General features: G+C 41.4%; 1 protein-coding gene across 2 annotated transcripts in view; it reads left to right on the plus strand.

Moving 5' to 3' along the window:
* Fkbp15 (FKBP prolyl isomerase family member 15) overlaps window positions 1–26,001 on the plus strand; it is a 63,993-nt gene that overhangs the window by 17,887 nt on the left and 20,105 nt on the right. The window contains exons 5-19 of one of the 2 annotated variants that reach the window (XM_037202607.1): window positions 182–256; window positions 577–675; window positions 2,198–2,347; window positions 4,957–5,025; window positions 6,171–6,317; window positions 9,990–10,132; window positions 10,567–10,624; window positions 12,175–12,282; window positions 15,301–15,403; window positions 16,688–16,794; window positions 18,375–18,489; window positions 20,780–20,889; window positions 21,739–21,846; window positions 22,731–22,825; window positions 23,937–24,009. In XM_037202607.1, the coding sequence (XP_037058502.1) occupies window positions 182–256; window positions 577–675; window positions 2,198–2,347; window positions 4,957–5,025; window positions 6,171–6,317; window positions 9,990–10,132; window positions 10,567–10,624; window positions 12,175–12,282; window positions 15,301–15,403; window positions 16,688–16,794; window positions 18,375–18,489; window positions 20,780–20,889; window positions 21,739–21,846; window positions 22,731–22,825; window positions 23,937–24,009 (1,560 nt within the window). The other variant, XM_037202608.1, reaches the window with a different exon arrangement.

Raw genomic sequence — 26,001 nt, forward strand, 5'->3', positions numbered from 1 at the left:
CAAAATACAGTTATTGCTATTTACAGTTAAAGAGTGAGGCCAGAATGAGAGGAGGTAAATGGCCAGTGAAAAATCCTATTTCACAGACTGAACGGTTTTGAGATTTATGGCTGTAGGAAGCATAGCCTCATGTCTTACTGATGGCCTGTTTTCTTTTCCTGTCCATTGTGTTTGACTACAGTATAGGATTCTTCTTTACATCAGTCAGCAGCAGCCAGTGACTGTTGCTACAATTCATCTGAACTTTGAGCTAATGGTAAGAGTCCCTCCTACTGGAATCTCTAGCCCCATTAGGTTTGTGGGAAAGATGGGCCTGAACATTTCTGATCAAAAAAGATCCTCTGCTCAGGCCTAGACACCAGTAAGCAGCCCTTCAGAAAGGTCTCCTGGCTCCTTTTGGGAAAGTGGACGTGTGTGTGTGTGTGTGTGTGTGTGTGTGTGTGGGTGGGTGTGGGGGGTTCCTGTTTACTGCCTGAGTCGCTGAACCAGTCCTCAGTCCTCCTCTGGGAGCTGAGACAGTCAGATTTACCCACGTGCTGCTCTGCTTGAATTACCCAGACTTTTTTGTGCCCCCAGGTTCGGTCCAATAACTACAGCACCTTTTATGATGACCAGAGACAAAACTGGTCTATCATGTTTGAGTCAGAGAAGGCTGCTGTGGCGTTCAATAAACAGGTGACGTCTTCTTACTCTTTCCTGTGCAAAGCCAGAGCACTTGTTTGGAGTCTTCCTTATTTAAGTTATGGCAAAACCATAACTGCTCTGTGTTATTAATGACAAGGTAAAGAACCCACTAAGCTTGCTGTGTTTCAGGAAAAGAATAGACATTCTTATTGAAATTGCCTGAGGAAATATTTAAAGGGAAAAATGGGGAAATGTTAGCTTATTTGATTAAACTTTTTTGCTGGGCTGGAGAAATGGTCCTGTGTTAAAACACTTGTTGCTATACAAGTGTAAGGACCAGAGTTCACATCCCTAGCACTCAAATAAGTGCTGGATGGGTGTGGCAGAGAGGGATTCCCAGGACAAACTGGCCGGTTAGACTAACAGAATCAGGGAGCTCTGCCTTCAGCCAGAGACCCTGCCTCAGTAAATACAGTAATCAAAGAAGACACCTAGCATTAGCCTCTGGCCTCCAGACACACACAGCCTCATATCCATGTGCCCACCCATGTGAACACAGATACACATATACCACACACATATACAGATGCAAAAATCCCTACCTTTTTTGCTACACAATTTTCTTAAAGATACATGAAACCTGTAGAAGTAGCATATCAAAAGACTTAAAATTTTATAAGCTCATTGTAGAAAAACATCTAAAAAAAATCATTTAAGAACTAGTTGGTAAAGTGTTTGTCATGTAAACATGAGGACTTGAGTCCGATCCCCAGCACTGTGTGATAAAGAGAAAGCCAAGAGTGGTGGTGAGTACTTATAGTCTCTGCACTTTAGTCCTTTGACCTCTACACATATGTACACACACACATGTACCCACACACAAGCATGTAGCGCACACACATTCGTAACTTTACTACCCAGAGTAACACATATTAACACATTACATTGTTTTTTATGTATATAGTAAGTGTATGCATGTATATTCCTTCAAGAGTTCTATAGTTTCTGTATTTTATCTTCCTACCTCATGAAAAATTATTTAGAAGCTTGTACTATGGATTTTGTCTGCTATGGTTTGAATGTACCTTTCCCTAGGAGGTCACATTATTGAAACCTAATCACTAAGGTAATGGTAGTAGGAGGTTGGGTCTTTGGGAGGTGGTTATTAGATCATGAGGTCAGAGCCTCTGTTTACTTACTGGTATTTCCTAGGTGCATTGCTAAGCACTGTTTGAACTGGCCTGTCTAATTTCCATAGCCACCCTATAAGATTTGCAAAGCTCTTCTTCATTTTGCAAGTGGGATCGGGTAAATCTATGGAGATTAAGTTATTTGCTGAAGGTCAGAGTTAAGAAGTGGCACTGCCTGGCTCTGTACCCAGACATTCTGACTCCAGTGCTGTCTTGTTAGGCACCTAGATTCCTGGCCCGATTACTGACTTTGGAATGGCTTACTTCTACACTTGTAATCTGTTTGTTAGTAGATGCAGCTGTTTGGAAAGAATATTAGCGGTGATGGGATGGGTACATATGAAGCTTAAAGCAAGCTTATGGTGCTGTGATTTGACTTGCAGGTGTGTGTGGCCAAATGCAATAGCAGTTCTTCCTTGGATTCGGTGCTGTGTCAGGACCTGGTTGCAGCAGAGGGTCCTGCTGTAGATACTGGAGATTCTTTGGAAGTAGCCTATACAGGCTGGCTCCTTCAGAATCAGATGCTGGGCCAGGTAAGACAGTGTACTCTCCAAGTTCTTTCTGTGTAAGCGGCACGTGGCTTTCCATGTGCACATGGAATGTGATCTGTGGCTACTGATCAGGAGAAACCTTTGCAGAGACTGAATCAGTCTTCACAAAACACATTCATGAAGTACTTCTGTGCAAATGTGCTCAGTGACCCCACACCCCATCTCATATCTAGGGGGACACAGTTTCCTAAGGATAATTGATGCTTATGTCTTGTCCTCCCTGCCAGTTTCAAACTTGAATATAACTTTAAGAAATAGATTATTGAGAGCTGCTGGTAGTGAAAGTCCATGAGAGTATACAGCAGTGACAACTAGTGTTCAGAAGGTCAACCTATCAGAACTAAGGGTTCTGTTAGAGGAAACCATCACACAAGGCATTATGGAATTACTGCCTTTTGAATGAACTGGCTGTCTCTTGTTGTAAACTTCTTGTGCAATAACAGCTATGAGTCTCCGCATTTACCGTGCATTTCCATGTTATGTGTACATGTAATCTCATGATGGCATCTCAATCTTGGGCACAACTTTCCCTATACATTTGGGGTAATTGGACAACTGCCCCAGCTGTGTTTATTTTTCATTAACATAAATCTGGCCAGGGCCATTCTCCAGACAAAAGTATTTCAGCAAAGATACCTTTTTCCAAGGACAAAACTGCACATAGATAAACATTAGCTCATCTCACTCACAGATAGAGAAAAGAACCACTAGCAATTAAATCCTAAACTCCTTACCTTCACCCCGGGTTATTTACACAAGACCTAACTTAAGAGATTTACTGCTCACATTCCTGGGATGAAGTTTTAGCCATTTGCTAGATACTGAGTTACGGCAGTTTCTTCCCACTGACCCAAGGAGATTGCCTCCAGGCCAGGCAGGCAATAGGTGCCAAGCTTCTTTCTTGTGCAAATTAAGTTTTTATTTCTCCTCAGCCAGGTGCTATTCCTAGATTTTCTCCTCAGCAATTACTCTGAGTGAAAGTGCTTTTACTAACCAAATACTACATGCTCTGACATAGGTTGCTTAGCCACCTAACATATGCCCCCCTCCCTATCAGAAAGCAGCTGCAGCCGGACTGAGTGGGAAAAGTGGCGCCAAAGACAGTTTACTTTCTTGTGATTTACTGACCCCTAACATTCTACCTAGCATTTCTAGATTATAGTTTGAGCACATAAATTCCCTAGTGATCTTAGCCTTTAGTTGACCCTACCAGAGAACTCCCCATTAGTCACTCCCCTTTTGGGTTGTAATTGGAAGCTGACAATTAATTGCTTTATGTGTGGGTCCTTATCACCTCTCTCTGAGACCCTGAAAACTTCAAGCCTCACATTGCTTTACCAAAGAATTACTGGGTGGGTATATAGACTGGTTCTCTGAGAGCACTAGAAGAGGATTGATGGAGAAGAACAAAGATGAGGACAGAGATGGAAAGAACTAGGTAGAATGATGAGAGAACAGCAGAAGGGACGGAGAGCAGGAGGGACTGAGAGGAGCTAAGTAAGAGAGCAGAAAAGAAACTGTGCAGATAGAATCGTCATAGAAGAATGAAGTGAATGGACTAAAGAACTCAGTGTGCTTAGATTCATTGAATAGCCCTCAGATTAGAATCCTCAGCTGGTTGGTAGACTCTTCCGCGGACCCTGGGAGCAAACAATATAGGCTGGACCTATTACTGTTTGCGTTAATAGATCTTATTTTTAGACCTTCTCACTATCTTTCTTTTTCTTTTAGAGACAGGGACTCACTATGTAGCCCTGGATGGCCTGCAACTTGCTATGTAGACCCGGCTGACCTGGAGATCACAGAGATCTGCCTGCCTCTGCCTCTGCCCTCTTTCCAGAGTTCTGGGATTAAAATCACATGCCACTGTGTCTAGCTACCATTTTCCTTTTACCAGACACTGTAAATATGTTGGAATTGTTGTGTTTTTAATACTGTTAAGTTCTCAAAAGCAATGGGATGTGACAGAAAGAGTTGTATGACTTAAAAAGTGTGAATATGTGGGCTATGGTGGCTCAGGTTTTTAATTCCAGCACTTGGGAGGCAGGTGCAGGCCGATTTCCATGAGTTCAGGGCCTGCCAGATCTACATAGTGAATTCCAAGCTGACCAGGGCCACATAGTGAAAGCCTGTATCAAACAAAACAAAAGACAGAACACAACAACAAGCAACGGGGGTGGGGGGTGGGGTGTGTGTGCGCAGATCAAGGCCCAGCTGTATCCCAGCTTGACCTGGATCAAATCTAGGAAACCCGTGGGTTTCCCCATTTGTGCAGGGAGGTTAGTAATCCTCCCCAGCTTTCCTGGCAGGACGGTATCAGCACCAAATGAGTACAGTCACTGAAAATGTGTTATAGATGTGATGGTGCCAGAGCGTGCTGTTCCCCAGCTTGGCAAACCATTGTTCCCAGGGTGTTCGTTGTGATAACCTCCAACCATGACGTAGTCCCATCCTTTTAGCTTCTTCAGGAGCCACGTGCCCATCATACCTGTTGTTTCCTGTTCGGAAGTACTGACCCCGGTAGTTGATTATCATCATGAGGATTATTGTTTTTGAAACTGACTGACTTTCTTTACTTTACCGAATGGCAGGTTTTTGACTCTACTGCTAACAAAGATAAACCTCTTCGCCTGAAATTAGGATCAGGAAAAGTTGTCAAGGTAAAAGCCTGTTGGAATTTAGCTTTTATGTTGTAGCATCCTCAACCTGTCCTTATCTTCTAGAGTCTGGAGATGCTTGGTTGAAAAGTGGGAAGGGGCTGGGGGGAGGTGGCGCACGCCTGTAATCCCAGTACTCTGGAGGCAGAGGCAGGCGGATCTCTCTGAGTTCGAGGCCAGCCTGGGATACAGAGTGAGTTCCACGACAGGCTCCAAAGCTACACAGAGAAACCCTGTCTCGAAAAACAAAACAAACAAACAAACAAACAAAACAACAACAACAACAAAAAGAAAAGTGGGAGGGGAAAGGTGTTCTGCACTGTCGACATTGGGGAATGCTTACCTATGAGAAGAAGCTGTGCTGAAGAGGAGTGCATTTGTTTTCTTAGACTCTCCCTTCCTTTTCCTCCTGTGGCTCTGAGGAAATTATTCCATTGTTCCCGAAGCCTGATGGAGAAGTGGCACTGTTTCTCCCAGCTGTTGCCATGATGCTCGATTCTCGTCTTTTGACTGGGTGTAGCATGAGGAGCCCTGCTCTAGGATTTGAGTTGTGAATTTTGCTTATCATAAAGTGGCCATTTTAACATATGTTCAGTGTCATGGTATTGGGCATGTTAGGGCATTGTGCTGGGTCTATTCATCCATGTACAAAATGTTTTTTCACTGCATTGCCTATGCCTGTTTTGCCCAAATTCTTTGGAGACTTTTTCTGTTAAATAGTTAAGGCATGCTCCTTGAAGTTAGACGGGTCTCATGTTCCACATCAGCTTAACACCTACTGACTGTGTAATCTGTAAGCCAGTTATTGAACCTCCAGAGTCTGTTTTCTCACTTAAGAAGTGAAGGCAGTGCTAGCAATCATGGGATTCAACAACAAGCAGGTGGAATGCTTAACCATAGCTATACCTGGAAAAATGTGATTTAATAAGTGATAGCTTCCATTCTCTTTTAATACTATAATTCTGTGCCCACTCCCATCATTTAAATGTCTTGCCCCACTCCAGATGTGCCAGCTTTTATTCTTTTTTTACATTTGTTTATTGTTTCTGTGTGTGTGTGTGTGTGTGGTGTATGTAAGTTTATGTGTTTGTGTGCATGTTTATGTTCTTTTTGTCTGATGAGTTTTTTCCTACTTCCGGTTTCTATAGGGCTTAGAGAATGGACTACTGGGCATGAAGAAAGGAGGAAAGCGGTTAATTATCATCCCTTCAGCCTGTGCTGCTGGCTCCGAAGGAGTAATAGGCTGGACTCAGCCAACAGACTCAATCCTGGTGTTTGAGGTAGAAGTTAGGCGGGTAAGTGAAACTGACCTGTGTTGTGCTTGTACATCTGATTCTGAAGATATAGATTGCTTTTAAAAAATAGAAATGGGCCGGGCGGTGGTGGCGCATGCCTTTAATCCCAGTACTCGGAAGGCAGAGCAGCGATCTCTGTGAGTTTGAGCAGCCTGGGCTACCAAGTGAGTTCCAGGAAAAGGTGCAAAGCTACACAGAGAAACCCTGTCTCGAAAAACCAAAATAAATAAATAAATAAATAAAAATAAAAAATAGAAATGGCAGGGTAGGGAGAAGGTTGGTAGAGTCCTTGCCTTCAGGTCTGAGCTCAGTTCCCGGAACCTACACAAACATGCTGGTATGGTGATGCGTGTTTGTAATGACCATACGTATTTGTATACATACGTGTGTGAGTGTGTGTGTGTGTATGTATACACATATACATGTATATATATGTACATAGAAGACATATGTATGTTCATGCATTCCTAGGAATTTCTAGAAGCTTTAGAAGAAATGATGAGTGGTTTTCTCTGAGAATGGACTTGGAGTTCATCATCTTGTCTTTTTTTTTTTTTTTTTTTTTTTTTTTTTATTATGTTTACAGTGTTCTGCTTGCATATATTCCTTCAAGCCAGAAGAGGGCACTAGATCTCATTACAGATGGTTGTGAGCCACCATGTGGTTGCTGGGAATTGAACTCATGAACTCAGGACCTCTGGAAGAATAGTCAGTGCTCTTAACCTCTGAGCCATCTCTCCAGCCCTCATCTTGTCTTTTTTTTAGTGTATAAAAATCTTGTCAGCCAGGTGTGGTGGTGCATATCTTTAGTCCCAGCGTTTGGGAGGCAGAAGCAGTCAGATTTTAGTGAGTTTGTGGCCAAACTGATCTACTAATGAGTTTCAAACCAACCAGGGTCACACAGTGAGACCCTGTCTTTGAATAGCTATAATTTCTATACTAAAATAGCAACTAAATTTGGTTGGTTTATAGTATCCCTTCCCTCAAATGACCTTGTTATTATTAGGGTTAAATGTTATGGTGCTGGTAACTATAAACTATAAAATACAATACAAATAATGAATATTATGACTATTTCTATGTAGTAGTTATGCCTGCCACAAAGAGAGGTAGCCCTCCTAATGGGAGACCCTTCTCTCTGCTGGCCATATCTAATCTTCTTACAGTGACATGTCCCCAGCTGCCTTTTTTGTTTTCAAATATCTTCTAGTTTCTCTCAGTTTTTCTTTGAGCCTCAGGAAATCATAGGTAATGATAGATGACAAACTAGTTCAAAACTATTAATACTGACTTATAAACATAAGCAAAAGTTTTTTTTTTGTTGTTTTTTTTTTTTTTTTTTTCCGAGACAAAGTTTCTCTGTGTAGCTTTGCACCTTTCCTGGAACTCGCTTTGGAGACCAGGCTGGCCTCGAACTCACAGAGATCCACCTGGCTCTGCCTCCCAAGTGCTGGGATTAAAGGCGTGCGCCACCACCGCCTAGCGCAAAAGTTTTCTACTTTACCAGTAATCAAGAAGTTAGACTGAGTGAGGTAACCCAAACCCAGAAAGACAGTCATGGTATGTACTCACTCATAAGTGGATTCTAGATATAAAATAAAGAACAATCAGACCACAACCCATAGAACCATAGAGGCTATATATATAGCATGGAGGTCCCTAGGACGACTGTGGCTTATAATAAATTTCGGTTTTACTCAATTATTGAAAAAAAAAAAAAAAAGAAGAAGTTAGAGCTAGGCATAGTGACCTATGCTGTTAATCCCAGCATTTGAGAAGCAGAGGCAGGTGGATCTCTATAGGTTTGAGGCCAGCCTGGTCTACATAGTGAGCATAGTGAGTTCCATGACAGCCAGAGCTAATAATAAGACCCTATCTCATATATATATATATATATATATATATATATATATAGAGAGAGAGAGAGAGAGAGAGAGAGAGAGAGAGATTAGAAAAAGCATATGTAAGACAGGAAAAGCGACTGGAAGGGGGAAATGAAGGGGAATGGGATGAGGGGGAGAGTATCTACTAAAATATATTTTGTTTGAAAATGCCTTGTATCTAATATCTTATATGCTGATTAAACAAAAAGCCAAGAGAACTTTGAGTTTAAAAAAGATAAAGGAGGGCTGGAGAGATGGCTCAATAGGTAAGAGCACTTACTGCTTTTCCAGAGAACCAGGGTTTAGTTCCCAGCACTCATATCAGGCAGCTCACAACTGCCTGTAACTCTAATTCCAGAGGATCCAGTGCCCTCTGCAGGCCTCAGTGGTAACTGCATGCAAGTGCCACACATAAAGTCATACAGGCACACTCATTTATGCATAATTTATAAATAAATTAATCTTTAAAAAAAATTAGAGCTTGACATGATATTAAGTTGACAAAGCTGATAATGATAACCCTCAGCTAGCATGTCAAAGATGTTGAGAAAGTTTATATACTGCTATGGCTTATGGGCTGGTTCATATTTTATAAAGGAATTTAGGGAATTTAATGATTTATGTAATAGTCTTTAAATATGAGCACACTCTTTAAAAAACATTTTCTTATTTAGTTTGTGTGTGTGCGCACATATGTGTGTGTGTGTGTGTGCACATATGTGTGTGCACATATGCTACAGTGCATGTGTGATGGTCAGAGGAATCAGTTCTCTCCCTGTGGGTTCTGAGAATTGAATTCAGGTTGTCAGGATTGGTGGTTAGTCTTTCTGGCCCAGGAATACACCTTTTATCCAATAATTTAACTGATTGGAATTTGTACTCAGGAAATATGTAAGATTATTTGCAAAGATCTAGACATAGAGCTAGACATTAAAGCATTATTTGTGATAGAAATAAATTATCTAATTATGTGAAATAGGTTTTTATTTATTTATTTAAAGATTTATTTATTATGTGTACAGTGTTCTGCCTGCATGTATGCTTGCACTGCATGCCAGAAGAGGGCATCAGATCTCATTATAGGTGGTTGTGTACCATCATGTAGATGCTGGGAATTGAACATAGGACCTCTGGAAGAGCAGTCAGTGCTCTTAACCTCTGAGTTATCTCTCCAGCCTTGAAATAGCTTTTTATAATAGCATATATAGCAGGGCGGTGGTGGTGTACGCCTTTAATCCCAGCACTCGGGAGGCAGAGCCAGGCGGATCTCTGTGAGTTCGAGGCCAGCCTGGGCTACCAAGTGAGTCCCAGGAAAGGCGCAAAGCTACACAGAGAAACCCTGTCTCGAAAAACCAATAAATAAATAAATAAATAAATAAATAAATAAATAAATAAATAAATAATAGCATATATATTTATAACTTCCATTTCAAAAATCCTTTGGAGACTTTACCTTGTAGATTATAGCAGGAAAGAGCATGACCTAGAAGTTAGACACACTCTTCAAGAACTGAAAACAATGAAGATAAATATTTAGTGACAGGAAATACATTAATGTATAAGCAAGTAAGCAGAACAGCTATGAAGCTGTAGCCCCATTTGTAAAAGCACACATGCCCTCGTTCATAAACGCAGATGATGTAATGGTAGCTAATTGTAACTAACCATTCCCTTTGTCTTGTCTTCTGCATTTTTGATTACCTATACTGAATAGGCAATAGCTTGTATGCTAAAGAATAAATAAAAGAGACTATTGAAGGGTAAGCGTGTACATTCTGTTCTACCCCAGGTGAAGTTTGCTAGAGATTCTGGCTCTGATGGCCACAGTGTGAGCTCCCGGGACTCTGCAGCCCCCTCCCCTGTACCTGCTGCTGACAGCCTCCCAAGTGACCCTGTTGTGATACCATCCATAACACTGCCTCTCAAGTCCGGGTAAGATATTAGGGCCATGGCATGCTCTAGGATTCTTCAACATGGTTCCTCATATGTAGTTTAAAACTGCAATCAATATTAAGTAATTGAAAAAATAAAATAAACAGGATCAGGAATGGGAAAATGCTACATCAGATTCTTCTGACAATGGATTAATAGTCTGTAAAAGTGGTAATAAGAATATCTGCAGAACCCTGGAAGAAAGCTGAGTAAAGGGCATGAATACAGAATGCAGGCCCATGAGAAAGTGGACTGAATTTGAATGAAAGATTGTTCAACTTTGGTGGCCTTCCAAGACTATACAAGTAAAGAGGAGTTAAAATTCTGTTTTAGCTGTTCAGTTGAATATTTTAAAAGCAATGTTTTTAAGCCAGCTTAATTTGTGTTTATGACTATAGATTTTGTAGTATCTCAGGACTTTTTTTTTCTTTCAGGGAACCGGCTCTTCGTTCCAAATCTAACTCTCTCAGTGAACAGCTTACTGTAAATACAGTAAGTATGATTCTGTACCCCTAAGCCCTGGAGTGCTTGGTTTCGTGTGCTTAGTACATGGTTTGAGAGCCACTGACTAGGTTAGAAATGAAATTAATTATTACTATATTCATTTTATCCTACTTGGAAATCAGTCAGTAGAAATTAGCTTGGGCTTTTACACCAGTAGTTCTGAATTAAAGGTATGTGGCCTTGAGAAAGGATCTGACTTTTCAGATCCTCAGTTTCTTTATTGTTGCAGTGGAGATAATTTTCACAGCCCCCATTTACAGTTCTTGTGAGGACTAAAGATGCTCTTAAAGCCCTGAGCTCAGAGCTGTGTAAAGTTGTTTTCAATGGGCAGTAGCTGTGGTGTTACCAGGAGAGAGGTGTGAGGTTGGGAGGGAACCCCTCCAGTAGAGTGCACTTCTGTCTAGAGATGCCATTATTCCAACAGGGATGGATCAGAGGTTAATCCTTGGCTTTCTCTGTTGCTTATTCTGTGTGACCTTGAAGAGCTTACTCTCTAAAGAGGTTTATTTCTTCGTATGTAAATTGACGTAAGGAAATGAACACTTACTGAGTTTTCAGTATTATATCTGACATATTGTAAGTGCTTAATAAGCATTGTTCACATTAACATTGATGCTAATATAATTTTATGTTATGTGTATTTTATCTCAAAAAGAACAAAATTCTGTAACTGCCACCACCACCAAAGAAAGTGTGTGTGAGAGGGGGATTGGAGAGCACTCATTTACCTGAAAGAGTAGACACCTTGTGCTTTTTGTTCTCTCAGAGGAACTGAGGCTTCTTCATCTACTGGTTGACTTTGAGCAGGTCATTGGCTTTCTGTTTCCCCAAAGGTCAGAGGAGAGGACCAGTTGCTATTTCAGTAAAATTTGGACTTGAATGCCTCTAGGAGGCATGAAAAGGTAGTTTCCTGCTGCCCTGCTTGGTCCATGCAGGTTCTGAGTGTGCAGCAGGGGGACCAGATGACAGGCAAAGAACTTCAGGTTCAAGAAAGGCCTTTCTTTCCCTGCCACTGGGTACAGTAGTGATGGGTGGAGCCAGCCCTGTGCACATTCAGCCACAGCAGGACCCACTTCATAAGTAATTGGTCCTGGTGGAAAAAACTTTCTAAACTCAGGAAGTTAAACCAAGTGTGCATTAGCACTCTCATTTTACAGTGGGGACACTTGATTTAAAAGAGATGATTCGTATGCAAGCAGTCCATTCCAGATCTATGGGGACTCATTTTGACTGTTGTTGTTATTATTAATTATACGCTTCTATGCATGGCATCTTTAATTCTTTCTTTCTTTTGGGGGGGCTATAGGGATTGTGTCTGAGCTAAATGTACACAGATAGGCCTCTTTCTTGTCATTATTTCCTCAATACTGTATTTATATAGCATTTGCATTGTATTTGGTATAAATAATTCTTGCTTTCTAGAAGAAACGGCTTCTAATAGGGAATAGTACGGGTAAAGGTTTTGATACAAGGCAAAGAAGTTGAACTGTTTGTGGCAACAAACCACAATCACAGTGATGTTTATGCCTTCTTTTTAGAGTCCTGATACAGTCAAGGCCAAGCTGATCTCTCGGATGGCTAAAATGGGCCAGCCCATGCTGCCCATCCTCCCACCACAGCTGGATTCCAATGACTCAGAACCAGAAGTATGTCACCTTGACTGTATTAACATGTGTAGTACAGGTGCTGCCATCTTGTGTTTCTTTGGTTGAAATAAGTTCCTTTCCTGTGTCTAATCCAGAGTCATGAGATCAGTGTGGGTACATGTCTTTCTACTGTGATTAGGCCTTCCCCAAATGGAGGTAAATCCTGCATATCTGACCCAAGAACTGGACTGTTTAAAAGCAATTCTGCACATCAGGCACAAGAACTAGACCATTTAGAGAGGTTTGGTTAGTGTTCATGTACCAGGATCTTGCATCTGTATTGCTCATAATCTTTAGCTGCCTGTCTGAAATGAATAAATCTGCTTCATGTTGAGAAAAAAGAATCAGTCTTCAGACAAGATGTGCAACCCATAACAGGCACTCTATTCTACTTTTTGAAAGTTTCTTTTACTCTTTAAAAATTTTAATTTTATTATTTTTGTGCATGAGTGTTTTGCCTGCATGCATGTCTACATGTCTACAGGTGCTCAATTCTTTTTTTTTTCCCCCCTTGGAGACTGAGTCTCACCATGTTGCCTAGGCTCGTAACTCCTGGGTTCCAGTGACTTCCTACCTCAGCCTTCCCAGTGTGTAGGACCATAGGCACATGCCACTACTTCTGGCTTCCATCCATGTTTGTTAATTGAATGCTTGGATCAGTTTGGGAAATACTGGTCTTCTCACCCATGATACCTGTTTAAATACCAAACTGTTACATTTTATGACTTTATATATGATGTTTTTTCCTGTGTTTTAAAAACATTATTTAGAAGTTCAAGAATTTTGTTGAAATCCTATCTACAATCCCCCTTGCTTTTTGCTCTTGACACTGTGCTCAGAAAGCATCCCCAGGATGGGGAGGTAGTTCAGTGGGGAAGGTACTTGCTATGTGCACCTAAGCAGCTCTCCAGCACCCACATCAGAGCCAGGGCAGTGCCTTGTGCCTGTAATCCTAGATCTGAGGAGGGCCCACAGAGGGATCCTTGGGGCCTGGGAGTCAACCAGTCCAGTCAACCAGTGAGCTCTAGGTCTGGTGGGAGACCTTGACTCAGAATTAATGTTAAAAGTGACCATGCAACACACCCAGTGTTGACCTCTGACCTCCACATGCCCAAAAGTGTACAATGTGCACATTCCCTCCTATATACACACGTGAACACATATAAACACTCATATACAAATGAAAGCACTCCTATTTTTAGATTTTAGAAATATGGCATATCTTTCAGAAATATGATTATTTTATATTTATTTAGATCTAAATTTGTGGTCCACAAGAATATAAAGTAACTTAAGCTGTTTTTTTTCTTTCTTTTTTATTAAGAAAATTTTTTCATTCAAATTATACACCAATCAAAGATCCCCCCTCTTCCCTCCTCCTGCCCCCTGCCCCCAAGCCTCCACCTTTCTTTGGTTTTTTTGAGACAGGGTTTCACTGTGTAGCTCTTGCTGTCCTGGAACTGGCTTTGTAGACCAGGCTGGTCTCGAACTCACAGAGATCCACCTGGCTCTGCCTCCCAAATGCTGGGCTTAAAGGCATACGCCACCACTGCCAGGCTAAGCCTCTTTTCAGTGGTTAGCTTGTTACTGATAAAAAAAAAATTCTTTCTCAAATGAACTGAAATATATGATAGATTGATTTTTGAGAATTTTTTCATTTGATATAAAATGAAGAGAAAAAATATAAAATGTGCTCTGAAGTAGGGTTTATTTTTCATAGTATTGTTTTATTTGTTTTCTGGAAAGTTCTAACATTTTAAATGGAGCTTACTATTTTGTTTTTGTTTCCTGGTTTCTACAAATGAAATTTGAATAATATAATTCATTAAAAATTACTTTTTATATATATAATTAATTAAAATTTAAGTATAATTAAAACTAAGTTACTTTATTGCATAATAATTAAAAATTATAAAGAAAGAATATACTTAACGGCATTTTCTTTATATATTGCTTTATAAACTAACTTTTAAACTTATTGTTATATCATAAATGCCTATGTTAATATCAGATATATATATATATATATATATATATATATATATATAAAATGTATATTGCTTTAAAGGCAATTCAGTGGCCTTCCATTTATCATAATTCCCTTTATTCTCTTGGTAGACATTTGAATTGATTTAGGAATTGGTAGTAATCTAAAAGTGGGTTGATTTTCCCGGAAGAGAATACTGGGGCCTGGGGATCTCTAAAGAATGACGAAGAAGTGACAGCCTTGAACCACAGCACGGCAGATTATGAACTGTGTGTCAGGACTGCCTGCCCTGGCACGAAGATGGAGCAGCTTCATTTAGGGTTACAGCTTTGGTTTAATGATTTTTTTCAAAAAATATTTTAAGAATGAGAGCCAACAGCTAGGTGTGGTGGCACACACCTTTAGTCTCAGCACTTGGGAGCAGAGACAGGAGGATCTCTGAGTTTGAGGCCAATCTGGTCCACATAGCAAGTTCCAGGACAGTGACAACTGCATAGAAAGACTCAAAAAAACTTTCTCAAAAAAACAAAACAACAACGAAAGAGTTCGGGCAAACATTCTAGACAGCCAGCATCAAAGCCAGCCTGCTAATGAGGTGGAGTGAATCCCCTCTGTCCAGTTTCCTATGGCTGTTTGGGGTCTGTGAAATGATTTGGCTGAAGAGGTGAGGCTGGGTTGATGCTGGCTGTCCTTGTAGGAGGCCCTTCTCGTGGGAACGGGTTAGGTCAGTTAGGTAGCTGATGGTGCATTCTGTAGATCTGTCACGGTGAAGCATCGACAGCTTAGAACACCAGTAGAGATGAACTGTGTTTGATTATTTGGTATGGCTTATAGGAAGAAGGGCTCTTACTCTCTTACATAATTGAATGCTTCCTGCATACAACTCATACCCTTGACTTTTGCATTTCTGCCTGCCTTTCCTTCCTCTTTCTTGCCTGGAAATCCTGTACTGCGAGCCGAGTTAGAGAGGGGCAGCCTCAGTCTTCAGCTAAAGTCCTACACATAGAGACCAGCCCTTGTGTCTCTTTCAGGATACAACTGTTGTACGCGGAGCTGGGCAGTCCCTGGTGACCCCGTCTGTCCAGCCTTCTCTTCAGCCAGCCCACCCAGTGTTACCACAGATGGCCACACAGGGTAAGAAAGGAACCTCTCTGAGGCTTGGCCCCTGAGTCGGATCTAACTTTTCTTCAGTGTTCCTTAGATTATTAGCTTGCCTTGTTAGTGCTGGGGCCTGGGTTAGGGACTAACACTTGAGTTTGTCTTGTAGAACACTTTCAAACTCAGATGGAGTCAGCCTGTCGTCGTGACTTCTGCTTTGTTGCATTGTCCCTTTTGGAAATCTCTGCTCAGCTCTTGAGACATTTCCCTTTGTGTTATTTGCACGTGTGTCAGCAGATGGGATCTGAGTCAGATGCACAAGGGAGCACTGTTTTCATCAGTTGCTGGGATGCTGGTGGAGCGGTTCTGGGAGTTTAAGTGGGGAAACTGGCCCAGTTTAAAGCATGGGAATGTCAGGTGCCAGTCCAGACTTATGAGTGTGACGGAAAGTTCCTGGAAAGACCCCACCTGACATTGAACCTTCTTAAGGCTAACTTACTCGAGGTCAGTGATTGTGTAGAGGCAGAGATCCAGCAGGTTCAGAGACCAGTTGTAATTTATCTTGGGCCATTAATAGCTACCTGGAAGAATTCATTCATTCATTCATCCATTCATTTATTCATTCATCTATTCATTCATTTATTCTATGTGTCTTTAATGGCCACCTGGAAAAATCTATTTATTTATTTATTTATTTATTTATTCTCTGTGTCTTTTACATTGTGTTGTGGAGATCATGCTGATTTGGGTCTGCAGGTCAGGTCCCTTTACGTGCTCCAGCAGATCATAGATGGGGTGAATGATGGGACAGGCCAACTCATACCCTTGGGTCTGGCCTGGGCAGTTGTAGGGTTCGTTCACAGAAATGGAGACAGTTCTCCGTGCTGTCCCCAGCCTATTCTTAATAGCCATTTATTGCCCTTCTTTGGTTGTGACCTAACATCTCTGCAACTATTAGGTAAACCCTTTGAAATGTACAGAGTATTAGCCTTCACCAATCAAAAGCTAAGAATGTGGTCAGATAGCATCTGAGGCCCGAAACTAAAACCTCCTGCCTTTCCAGAACACACTCAGAATACAGATGTTTTCACCACTGTATTTAAAAAAATGTCTAGATTTGTGAAAACTTCATGAGATTGTTAACTACATGGGAACATGGAATTTGGAGTAACCCAAATCCATGTTCCCGAGCCATGGTCATGATTGCTTGGCTCCAAAATTAATTATCTTTTATCCCCTTTGAGGTCAGAGTTGTGTTTTTGTGTTAACACAAGAAGCAAGGATGGTAACAGTAGAAATATCTTGGTTTATCATACCTAGCACCTCAGCCATCTGTTTCTGGGTTCCAAACACCCTCTGCTGCCTTGATGCAAGTTGCTCCTGTTGATTCCCACTCTGCTGTATCTGGAAATGCTCAGAACTTCCAGGTAAGTCTTTTTTAATTAATTAATTAATTAATTAATTTCTTTAGTTGTTATTTTGAGATAGGGTCTTACTATGTAGTCTTGGCTGGCCTCGAACTCTCAGAGATTTGCTTGCCTCTTGCCTCCTGAGAGCTGAGATTAATGGAGTGTACCACCACGTCCAGCCCTCAGGTAACAAACAATATTATTTTAAAGTGGTTTTAGTCATGAAATATAATTTCTGTTGGTCTTCTTGTGTGAATAAGAAAGATCCCTTCCCTCCTTTTTACACAGCAGCAGTTCCCCAAGTCAATATTTGTAATTTCCCTTTCCCTAAATTACTCCTTTCTTATCCCTAAACCACACAGAGTTGTCTATTCACGACTTCCTGTGAAGAGTAAGTGCAGGAATAAGCAAAGTACTTATTCAAGGCCTGGGCCTGGCACACAGCGAGGTCCTGTTGGTGCACGCAACATAGCAAGAGCTCTCTCCAGCCTCGGCCCCTCGTGGTGATTGTGAACAGAGACTCAAAACTGAAAACATCTCCCACAGTGGAAAATCCCTCTGTCACAGACTAAGAATTTTTGTTTTAATTTAACAATGTTTGGATTGTTATATTGTCCTTAGAAACAAACAAGTTCTTCTATGGGGAGAGAATAACTCTCCTCAAAATGATAGCTGATGTTTATTGAACATTTGCCTTTTGCCAGGCATTTAATTTGCCAATTTTTAGGGGCTTTGCCTGTATTACCTCATTTAGCCCATTAGCAAATCCCCATGAAACAGTAACATCTGCCTTGCACAGTTGAGATACTCCGGTTCAGAAAAATAAGAGCTTCTGGTCACCCAGATAAGCATCAGGATCTAGCTAGGGTACTGGATGTGGTGGCAAACATCTGTGATCCCAGCACTAAGGAACTGGAAGCAGGAACATTGAGAATGCAAGGGTATCCTTAGCTATATAGTGATTTTGAAGCTAGCCTGAGCTACATGAAACCTTGTCTGAAAACACACAAACAAAACAGAATCTAGGGGCTGAGCAGTGGATGGCTCAGCTGTTAAGAACCCACCATATCAGGTGGGTTAGAAACCCCCACACATTTGTGCATAGACATACATGCATACAGATTTTTAAAAGCCTGTAAAATAAAATAAAAAAAAAAAAAAAAAAAAAAAAACACAACCCCCCCCACACACACACAAAAAAAAAAAAAAAAAAAAAAAAAAACCGATTCTAGCAGGGGAGAGGCATCCAGGAAACTGACTGGCTTAGTTTGGAATCTTGAAAAATAACTTTTTTTTTTTCCTTCAAGAGAAACTAAACAGGGTTTGCTTAATTTCAAGTTTTTCTTAAAAATAGGCTTGATAGTAGGGAACCAATTCCCACTTTATTAAATCATATTGCCAGAGGACTGATAGTGATACAAGATTCCTGTTCCTCAGGTTCTGGGTAGGACTGGAGTGACCAGGTACCATCAAGTCCCAAAGACAGTGACCTAACTGTGGTCTTATCATTTCCAGTTTTAATCACCTCAAGCCTCCTCCCTGTTTTTCTGCTTTGTTCTATCATAGGAATGTAAACAAATAACTTGTCACTTTGTCAGCCCTGTGCAGGTGTGCAAGCCTACACATATCCCCAGGCATGCTCAGTTACCTCGCAGCTGCAGCCCGTTCGGCCCTTGTACCCAGCACCACTGTCCCAGGCTCCCCACTTTCAAGGTAGGGAATAACTTTCTCCTCCCAGTTTCCCCTCTTCTACCTTTGCTGGGCTCTCCTCCCTCCCATTCTGTTTTCATTTTTCCTCCAACAGCTCTCTACCCTTTCTTTCTTTTCATTGTTTTGTTTTAGCAGCTTGGTTGAGTTGTAATTTATATACCATATAATTCATTTAAATATATATTTAAATATAGTATATATAGTACATGTTGTGTATGTATATATGTATGCATGCATATGAGTGTGCAGGTATGCGTACTTGTGTACATATATGTGGAGGCCAGAGCAGGACATTGGATATCTTCCTCTATTGGTCTGCAGCTTATTGTTTTGAGACTAGGTCTCTCAGTGAACTGGAAATCTTGCCATTTTTGCATAGACCACCTAGCCAGGAAGCTTTCAGGATCCACCTGTGTCTACCCCCCAGTGCTGGGGTTCCAGGTATACACAACCATGGTCAATTTCCTTTGTTACTATTTTTGGTAGGTGCTGGAGATTCAAATTCAAGTTCTTGAGCTTATGGAGCAAGGCACTTTTACTGGCTGATCATCTCCCCAGACCCCAGCATTTTTTTTTTTTCCTTTAGGAAAAGTTCAGAGTTGTGCATTGTAGTTGGAAGTGCTCCTGTGTCCTGCCCGGTCCACAGCTGCTCAGACCCAAGTAAACACACAGAGGCTTATATTAATTAAAACTGCTCGGCTATTAGCTCAGGCTCACTACTGACTAGCTCTTACACTTAAACTAACCCATTTCTGTTAATCTATATGTCGCCACATTGTCTTTGGCTTTACCTGTGTGTCATTACATACTGCTCCCTGGATGGCGGGCTGGCATCTCCTCCTCAGTTCTGTTTTTCTTTCCCAGGATTCTCCTTGTCTGCTTATCCCGCCTATACTTCCTACATGGCTCCTAGCCAATCAGCATTTTATTAAACCAGTGCACAAAAGAGTTATCCCACAGCAGTGCATCTGTCACAACAATCCATTTTTTAGAAAATTTGCATCTTCCCCGAAGTTCCTTTGTACCCACAGTCCTGGTCTTTTTCCCTCCATGCTCTCCTACCAGCCTTTTTAATTCTTCTGTCAGAGTGACTGGAGCCTATAGCAGATGGTGAAAGAGCAAACACTGGAGGGACTGAGAGGAAGCATGAGGACTACTGTGGGTGTTGAGTGCCTCGGATGAAAACTACTTTGTTAAAATTTGTAAATTAGGAAAGTAATTCACTTTAGTAAAAATGTCAAACAATACGAAATGGGATAAAGTAAAGGTAACTGTCCTCTCTGTCATTAAACTTCTGCCCATAGGAGAGCATCTCTCATAGTTGTGTGGGCAACTTTGTGTGTATTTTATGCACTTATGCAAGCATAGATGTGTTTTGTAAACAAAGTAAATGAAATGTTGACTGATGTGTGGGTTTTCTGCCATTGTGTGCAGCCTGTCTTTTGCTTGGTAATCACTTTGGCATGCATCAGATAGTGGGAGAGGAAACTAGTGTATCTCCAGCAGCCTAACTTGCTCTTCTGCAGTGGGAAGGGCTTCCTAAATGCAGCCTTTGTCTGGAGCCCTGTCCCTTCTCCATCTTTGAAACACTTTTGCATCCCTCCAACCTGACATTTCCTCTGGCTCAGCACCTCTCCATCCACTGCTTCTGTAGACACAAGTGCATATGAATGTCCCCAGAAGGTTAGTACTATTTTTAAGGTGCTATTTTTGTACCTTATACATGGCCTATTTTTTGCACTTGAAATCACCTCCTTAAAAAGTTGTTTTTCAGATAGTATCTCATGAAGCCCAGGCTGATCTTCAACTCTGAATCTTCTGTGTGCCTCATGAGTTACAGTCATGTGCTGCTGTGCCCATTTTAAATTTAAAACACTCTGTTGTAATGATTTGTCTATAAATTGAAGCCCACTAAGATCTGGGACCATGTTCTATTCATGACTGTATTCCTGGTGCCTGTGCAATGCCTGACACACAGCTAGGTAAAGGGGAAGCAGTGTAAGTGCCAGGATTATAGTAGTCCAAAGTGGGTGTACACTTGGACCAGTGTGCACTTGGGCCAGACTCTAGCCCTTGATGCATTTTGCAGAAATATAGCCTAGTTATTATTAGCTTGGGAGCCCTTTTGTCTCTATTCCTTCTTCTATGTCTTCTCCTAACAGTGTGAAATCACCTACTGCATTTCCTAGTACATGAAAGGGGTCCTTTCCTTTCTCTGCTAAAACTGCCCTTGACTTTTTCACGCATGGTTTCCTCTTTCCAGGTTTATAAGTTCCTTTTCATATCTGTTTAGGATCAGGTGACGTGATGTCCTTTCTCATGACTGAAGCCCGGCAACACAACACTGAAATTCGAATGGCAGTCAGCAAAGTGGCTGATAAAATGGATCATCTCATGACTAAGGTGACTGAGTCAGAGCTGAGGCTCTGTTGAAAATGGACCAGTTAGGCCAGGGACGGCTCAGCAGGTAAAAACACTTGCTGAACAAGTTCAGCAATCTGAGTTTGATTCCTGAAATTCATCATGCAAAGAGAGAACTGCTTCCTGCAAGTTATGCTCTGACTTCAGCACATGTGCTGTGACACAGGTGTACATGTCTATATTTACACATGTCATATGTACACAGAATAATGCATAGAATAATCTGAATAAATAAATACTAATTTTAATAAAGGAGAGTGGGTATAATAAAGACACGTTATTTATATGTATGAAATTGTAATAAATAATAAATAGAGGGCTGGAGAGACAGTTCAGTGATTAAGAGTACTTTTGCAGAGGACCAAGGTTCTATTCCCAGCCCTCACAGTTCCAGGAGATCTGATACCTCATCTCATCTCTGATGCACCAGGCACACACATGGTGCACATACATACTTGTAGGCAAAACACTCAAGACACATAAAATAAAATAAATAAATCTAAAAAAATATTTTAAATTTTAAAAAGAGATAACAAAAATGTAAAAAAGGGGGTTGGGGAGACAGGAAGTAGACAATAAGTGGGACGTAAATAGGAGAAGCCACAGCTGTAAGAAAACTCTTCCTTGGTTTCCCATATTCACAGTCCTTAGTCATTTACCTAGAAGGGTGGTTATTTTTGCTTTGGGATCAAGTTAGCAGGAGAAAGCAGGCTTACATTTAGATATTGTCTCAGAAATTTATTAACTTTCTTGAAAAAGTGATTGGTCCCGGGTGAGTTGCATTTCTCCAGTTAAACATGTTCACAGAGTCTTTCTGGCCTCCCTTTGCAGGTTGAAGAGTTACAGAAGCATAGCTCTGGCAGTTCTGTGCTTCCTCCTAACATGTCAGTCACCATGGAAACAAGCATGATCATGAGCAACATCCAGCGAATCATTCAGGTGAGGGTGATGGGGAGCACAGCTCAGCCTGGAGAGCTTGTCCATGCTCCCTCCTCAGATGTGCTACCCTTTGAAAATCTGTCCCTCACCCCGAGAGATAACATGTGTTGAATACTACAGTTGGACAAACCAATGGCTTAATTTGGTCCTATGACTTACACTGTCGTATTAGTTATTTTTCTTAAGAAAGTAGGGTTTGTTTTGCCTCCTAGTTTGAGAGCATGCAGCTTATCATGGCAGGTAGGAGTGGTAGCAGAGGGGAGACAACTGGTCCCATTGAGCAGAGAGCCAATAGGAAGTGGGACCTAGCTAGGAACCCTTAAGGACCACCCTCAGTAACCCACTTCCTTTCACTGGACCCCACCTCCAGTCCACCCCAAGCTGGAGATGAAGTATTCGAACACATGCGCATGCAGGTGACATCTCCTGTTGGAACCACAACCATCTATATTGTACTGTATATTCCATTATACTAAGCTGTATTATACTGTGCTCTATGTGCAATGTGATTTATACTATATGTGGTCAAAAAGAAACATTGCTTTTTGGCCCAATTTTAAATTCTCACTTCATTTTCTGATCATTTCAGTTCTCTAGCTATCTAGCCTAGTGATTAGAATCCATCAGGTATAATTCAGTTTGTTACTTCAACAGTTACATCTGTGGGGAAATAAGTTTAGTGTTTGTTTGAAAGTGTGTTCACAAAGCTACCCATGGGTTCAGCTATTCTGCCTTACACTTTGGGGATACAGTCTATCATGGCAGGAAGGCTTGGCAGCAGAACGTGAAGTGCTGGTCACGTTGGCTGCAGCCGGGAAGCAGAGAGTGGAGAGGAAGCGGGCACTTTGAAGACACATACCTTGTGTGTTGTGTGTCTGGATCAGGAAAACGAGAGGCTGAAGCAGGAGCTCCTTGAGAAAAGCAGTCGGATAGAAGAGCAGAATGACAAGATTAGTGAACTCATTGAACGAAACCAGAGGTAAGGACAGGGACAAGGCCAGGGGAGGTGGGCAAAGGGCTTAGTGTAATTTGTCCACTTTAACACACGTTTGTTGAGGGCAGTATATTAATCACAAGTCTCTGCTCTACGTTTGCTGTGTTTTGTTTCTTGAACCCGAGGACCTTGAACACACTAAGTACACAATACCTCTCTCTGAGCTGCAACCTATTCACCCGTCCATGTATTTCAGCCATGTCAGTTCTGCCTGTTGTGTGAGTTACCTGTTCACTGCTTCAGGAGAAAACGCTGAGGTGCCTGTGCTTGGTTGAGACCCTCAGCTCTGCCCTTCATTCTTGTGTGGCTTTGGGTATTTTGTTCATCTCTGCAAGCCTAGCTTCCTCATTTCTGAAAAGCGTGTTACGTAGAAAATTGTGTCCGCTCTTCTCTTTTCTGTGTGAATTATTTTATCAATAGGACTCGACCAGAGCCTCACTTATTTCATAAAGCACAACCATTTTGTAGTTTTTAGTGGATCCTTTTGAGCTTTGTGAGGGTGGAAAGGTAAACAGGACTAGTCTCAATGCATTTCATTTGAAAAAGCCATTTTTCCTGTATTTCTCACTAGTATTTGTTGTCTCTCTCATGGCAGGCTTGGTAGAAGGCTTACAGTCTTCTTACTCCCTTTTCTTTCCTCCCCATCTCCCATTAGCACACACCCTGTGAATGTCTGCCTTCATTATGCAGAGCAATTCTTCTGTGGCCCAGGTTGCCACCTCTTGGTTACTGTCGATATCTTGGTTAATTTCTGCAGGTATCGAGAAAGCAAAGTGCTTTCAGATTATTTGTTTTTTTTTTTAAGATTAAAAAATATGTGCATATGGATGTTTTGCTTGCATATCTGTGTATTGTGTGTGTGCAGTATCCTGGGAGAGAAGATGGAGCTGGATCCCTTGGACTGGAGTTACATATGGTTGTGAGCCACCACGTGGGTGCTGGGAACTGATCCCAGGACCTCTGCAAGAACATCGAAGGCTCCTAACCTATGAACCATCCCTCCAGCTCCCTTTAGATTGTTTCTGATGAAGGTGTAGAACAATGATGTGAGAACTGAGTGGGTTAAATCTTCTCTTTGTCTTTATTTCTGTCTCAGGTATGTTGAGCATAGTAACCTGATGTTGGAGAAGAGGAACAACTCACTTCAAACAGCCACAGAAAACACACAGGCAAGAGTATTGCATGCTGAACAAGAGAAGGTAAAATAGCTGGCAGAGGAAGGCCCAGGTTGGGATATGTTGAGCTGAGGAGTCCTACATAAGAACTTCCAAGTTTCTGTTCAGCAGGATATTTGTTGTCTTTGGGACAGACCTAGAAATCCAACGATTTTCATGTGTTAGTCACATCTAGATCTGTTTTACTATGTTTTGCAGTAAGTTGACTCAGAAACAAGATTGAACTAGGGGTGAGGTTTTATGCCTGTAATCCCAGCTTCTGACAGCAGAGGCTGGAGAATCTGTAGTTCAAGGGCAACCTGAGCTACCTAGTGAGATCGTCTCTCAAAAAAAAAAAAAAAAAAAAAAAAGAAAGAAAAATCCAATTGCTTGTCTTAATAATTTGATAATTATGAGACTATTATAGTTTATAAGAAGCTAAATTTATTCTTTTGATAGAATCAAAAGAAAATTTCTATTATGTTATGTAATAAATTTGTATGTTGTTCTTAGTGGAATTTAGGATTGTCTAGTTTGATCTTTCGTCTGTGTGTAGTTTGTTATTCATTTGAGTCTGACAAAACCATTTTAAAGTGCTATTTTGGAGCCAGACAGGTAGTATATGTGTGTAATCCCAGGACTTGGGAGGCCAAGACAAAAAATTACTGTAAGTTCAAGTCTACCCTGAGGTACGTGGCAAGTGCCAGGCCAGCCTGGACTACCTTTCCTTAATAAAATGCCAAGTGAGATGACATACACTTTTAATCCTGTTACTTGGGAGGCAGAGGCAAACTCATCTCTGTGAATTTGAGGCCAGCCTGGTCTAAATAGCAAATTCCAGGCCATTTGGGGCTACATAGTGAGATTCTGTCTCAAGAAACAAAACAGAAGGAAAATAATGGAGTTGGACATGGTGACATATGCCTGTAGTCCCAGAGGAGTGTCAGGAGTTCCAGGTCATTCTCTGCTAGGTGGAAAGTCTGAAGCCAAAGTTTGAGCTACACGAGACCCTGCCACAGTAGATAGATAGATCAACAGACAGACAGACATATAGATAAGGAAAGAAGGAGGGCATGAATTACTGTGACTTCAGTCCTTCAGAGTAGGAATTTTGATCTGCTCTGAATAGAAGTGAGAAAGATGCTAGTGAGTCTTGGGTTGGAGTCAACTAATTCTGGAGTCTAGTTTCCCTCTTCTTGTTACTGGACACTGTCCAGAACAGATTCCTTCGTATTTGGGTCATCACTCTTCAGCTGGCAAATCTTTGCTCTTTATCTTGTATTTTTTCATGAAATTCTAAGCAGTCTATCTATATTTTATAATTGACGTTTCCTTGGAAACATGCAAAATTGAACAGAATGAATATATAACTTGTGATTTTGACTTTCTTTCCTATACTCTGATAATAAGGGTTCCTTATTTATGTTTCAAGCTAACTTTTGTGTTTGCTTAGCCATACCATCCAGTAAGTAATGTCTTTGGCCAGTGTGGTGGTTTGAATGACCCCATAAGCTCATATATTTGAATGTTCGTTCTCCCAGTTGGTGGACTGTTTGGGAAAGATAGGAGGTGTGACCTTGTTGGAGGAGCTGTGTGACTGGGGGTGGGCTTGAAGATTTCAGAGGCCCACACCAGGCCTCGTCTTGCTCTCTCTGCCTATAACTTGTGGATCAGATGTGAGCTCATAGCCATGCTCCAGTACCATGCCATGCCTGCCTGCTTTCATGCTCCCTACCATGATGATCACGGACCAACCCTCTAAACTGGCAGCAAGCCCTCTGGCTTTGGTCATGGTGTCTTAGCAGTAGAACAGTAACTAAGACAGCCACCTATCCGCAGATGAGCTGTGCCTGGCCCTGCACAGCCCTGTCCTGTTCCGGCCCGGTTTCTTTTCCATTGCTACTTCATTCATTGTTTGTTGTGACGGCTACTAACGACCTGGTCATAAGCAGCAGCCTGCAACTTCATTGCTCTCCACAAAATGTGCCTTGCTATGTCTCCTTTCTC

Source organism: Peromyscus leucopus, chromosome 2 (genome assembly GCF_004664715.2).
Source record: "Peromyscus leucopus breed LL Stock chromosome 2, UCI_PerLeu_2.1, whole genome shotgun sequence".
Taxonomy (NCBI): Eukaryota; Metazoa; Chordata; class Mammalia; order Rodentia; family Cricetidae; genus Peromyscus; species Peromyscus leucopus.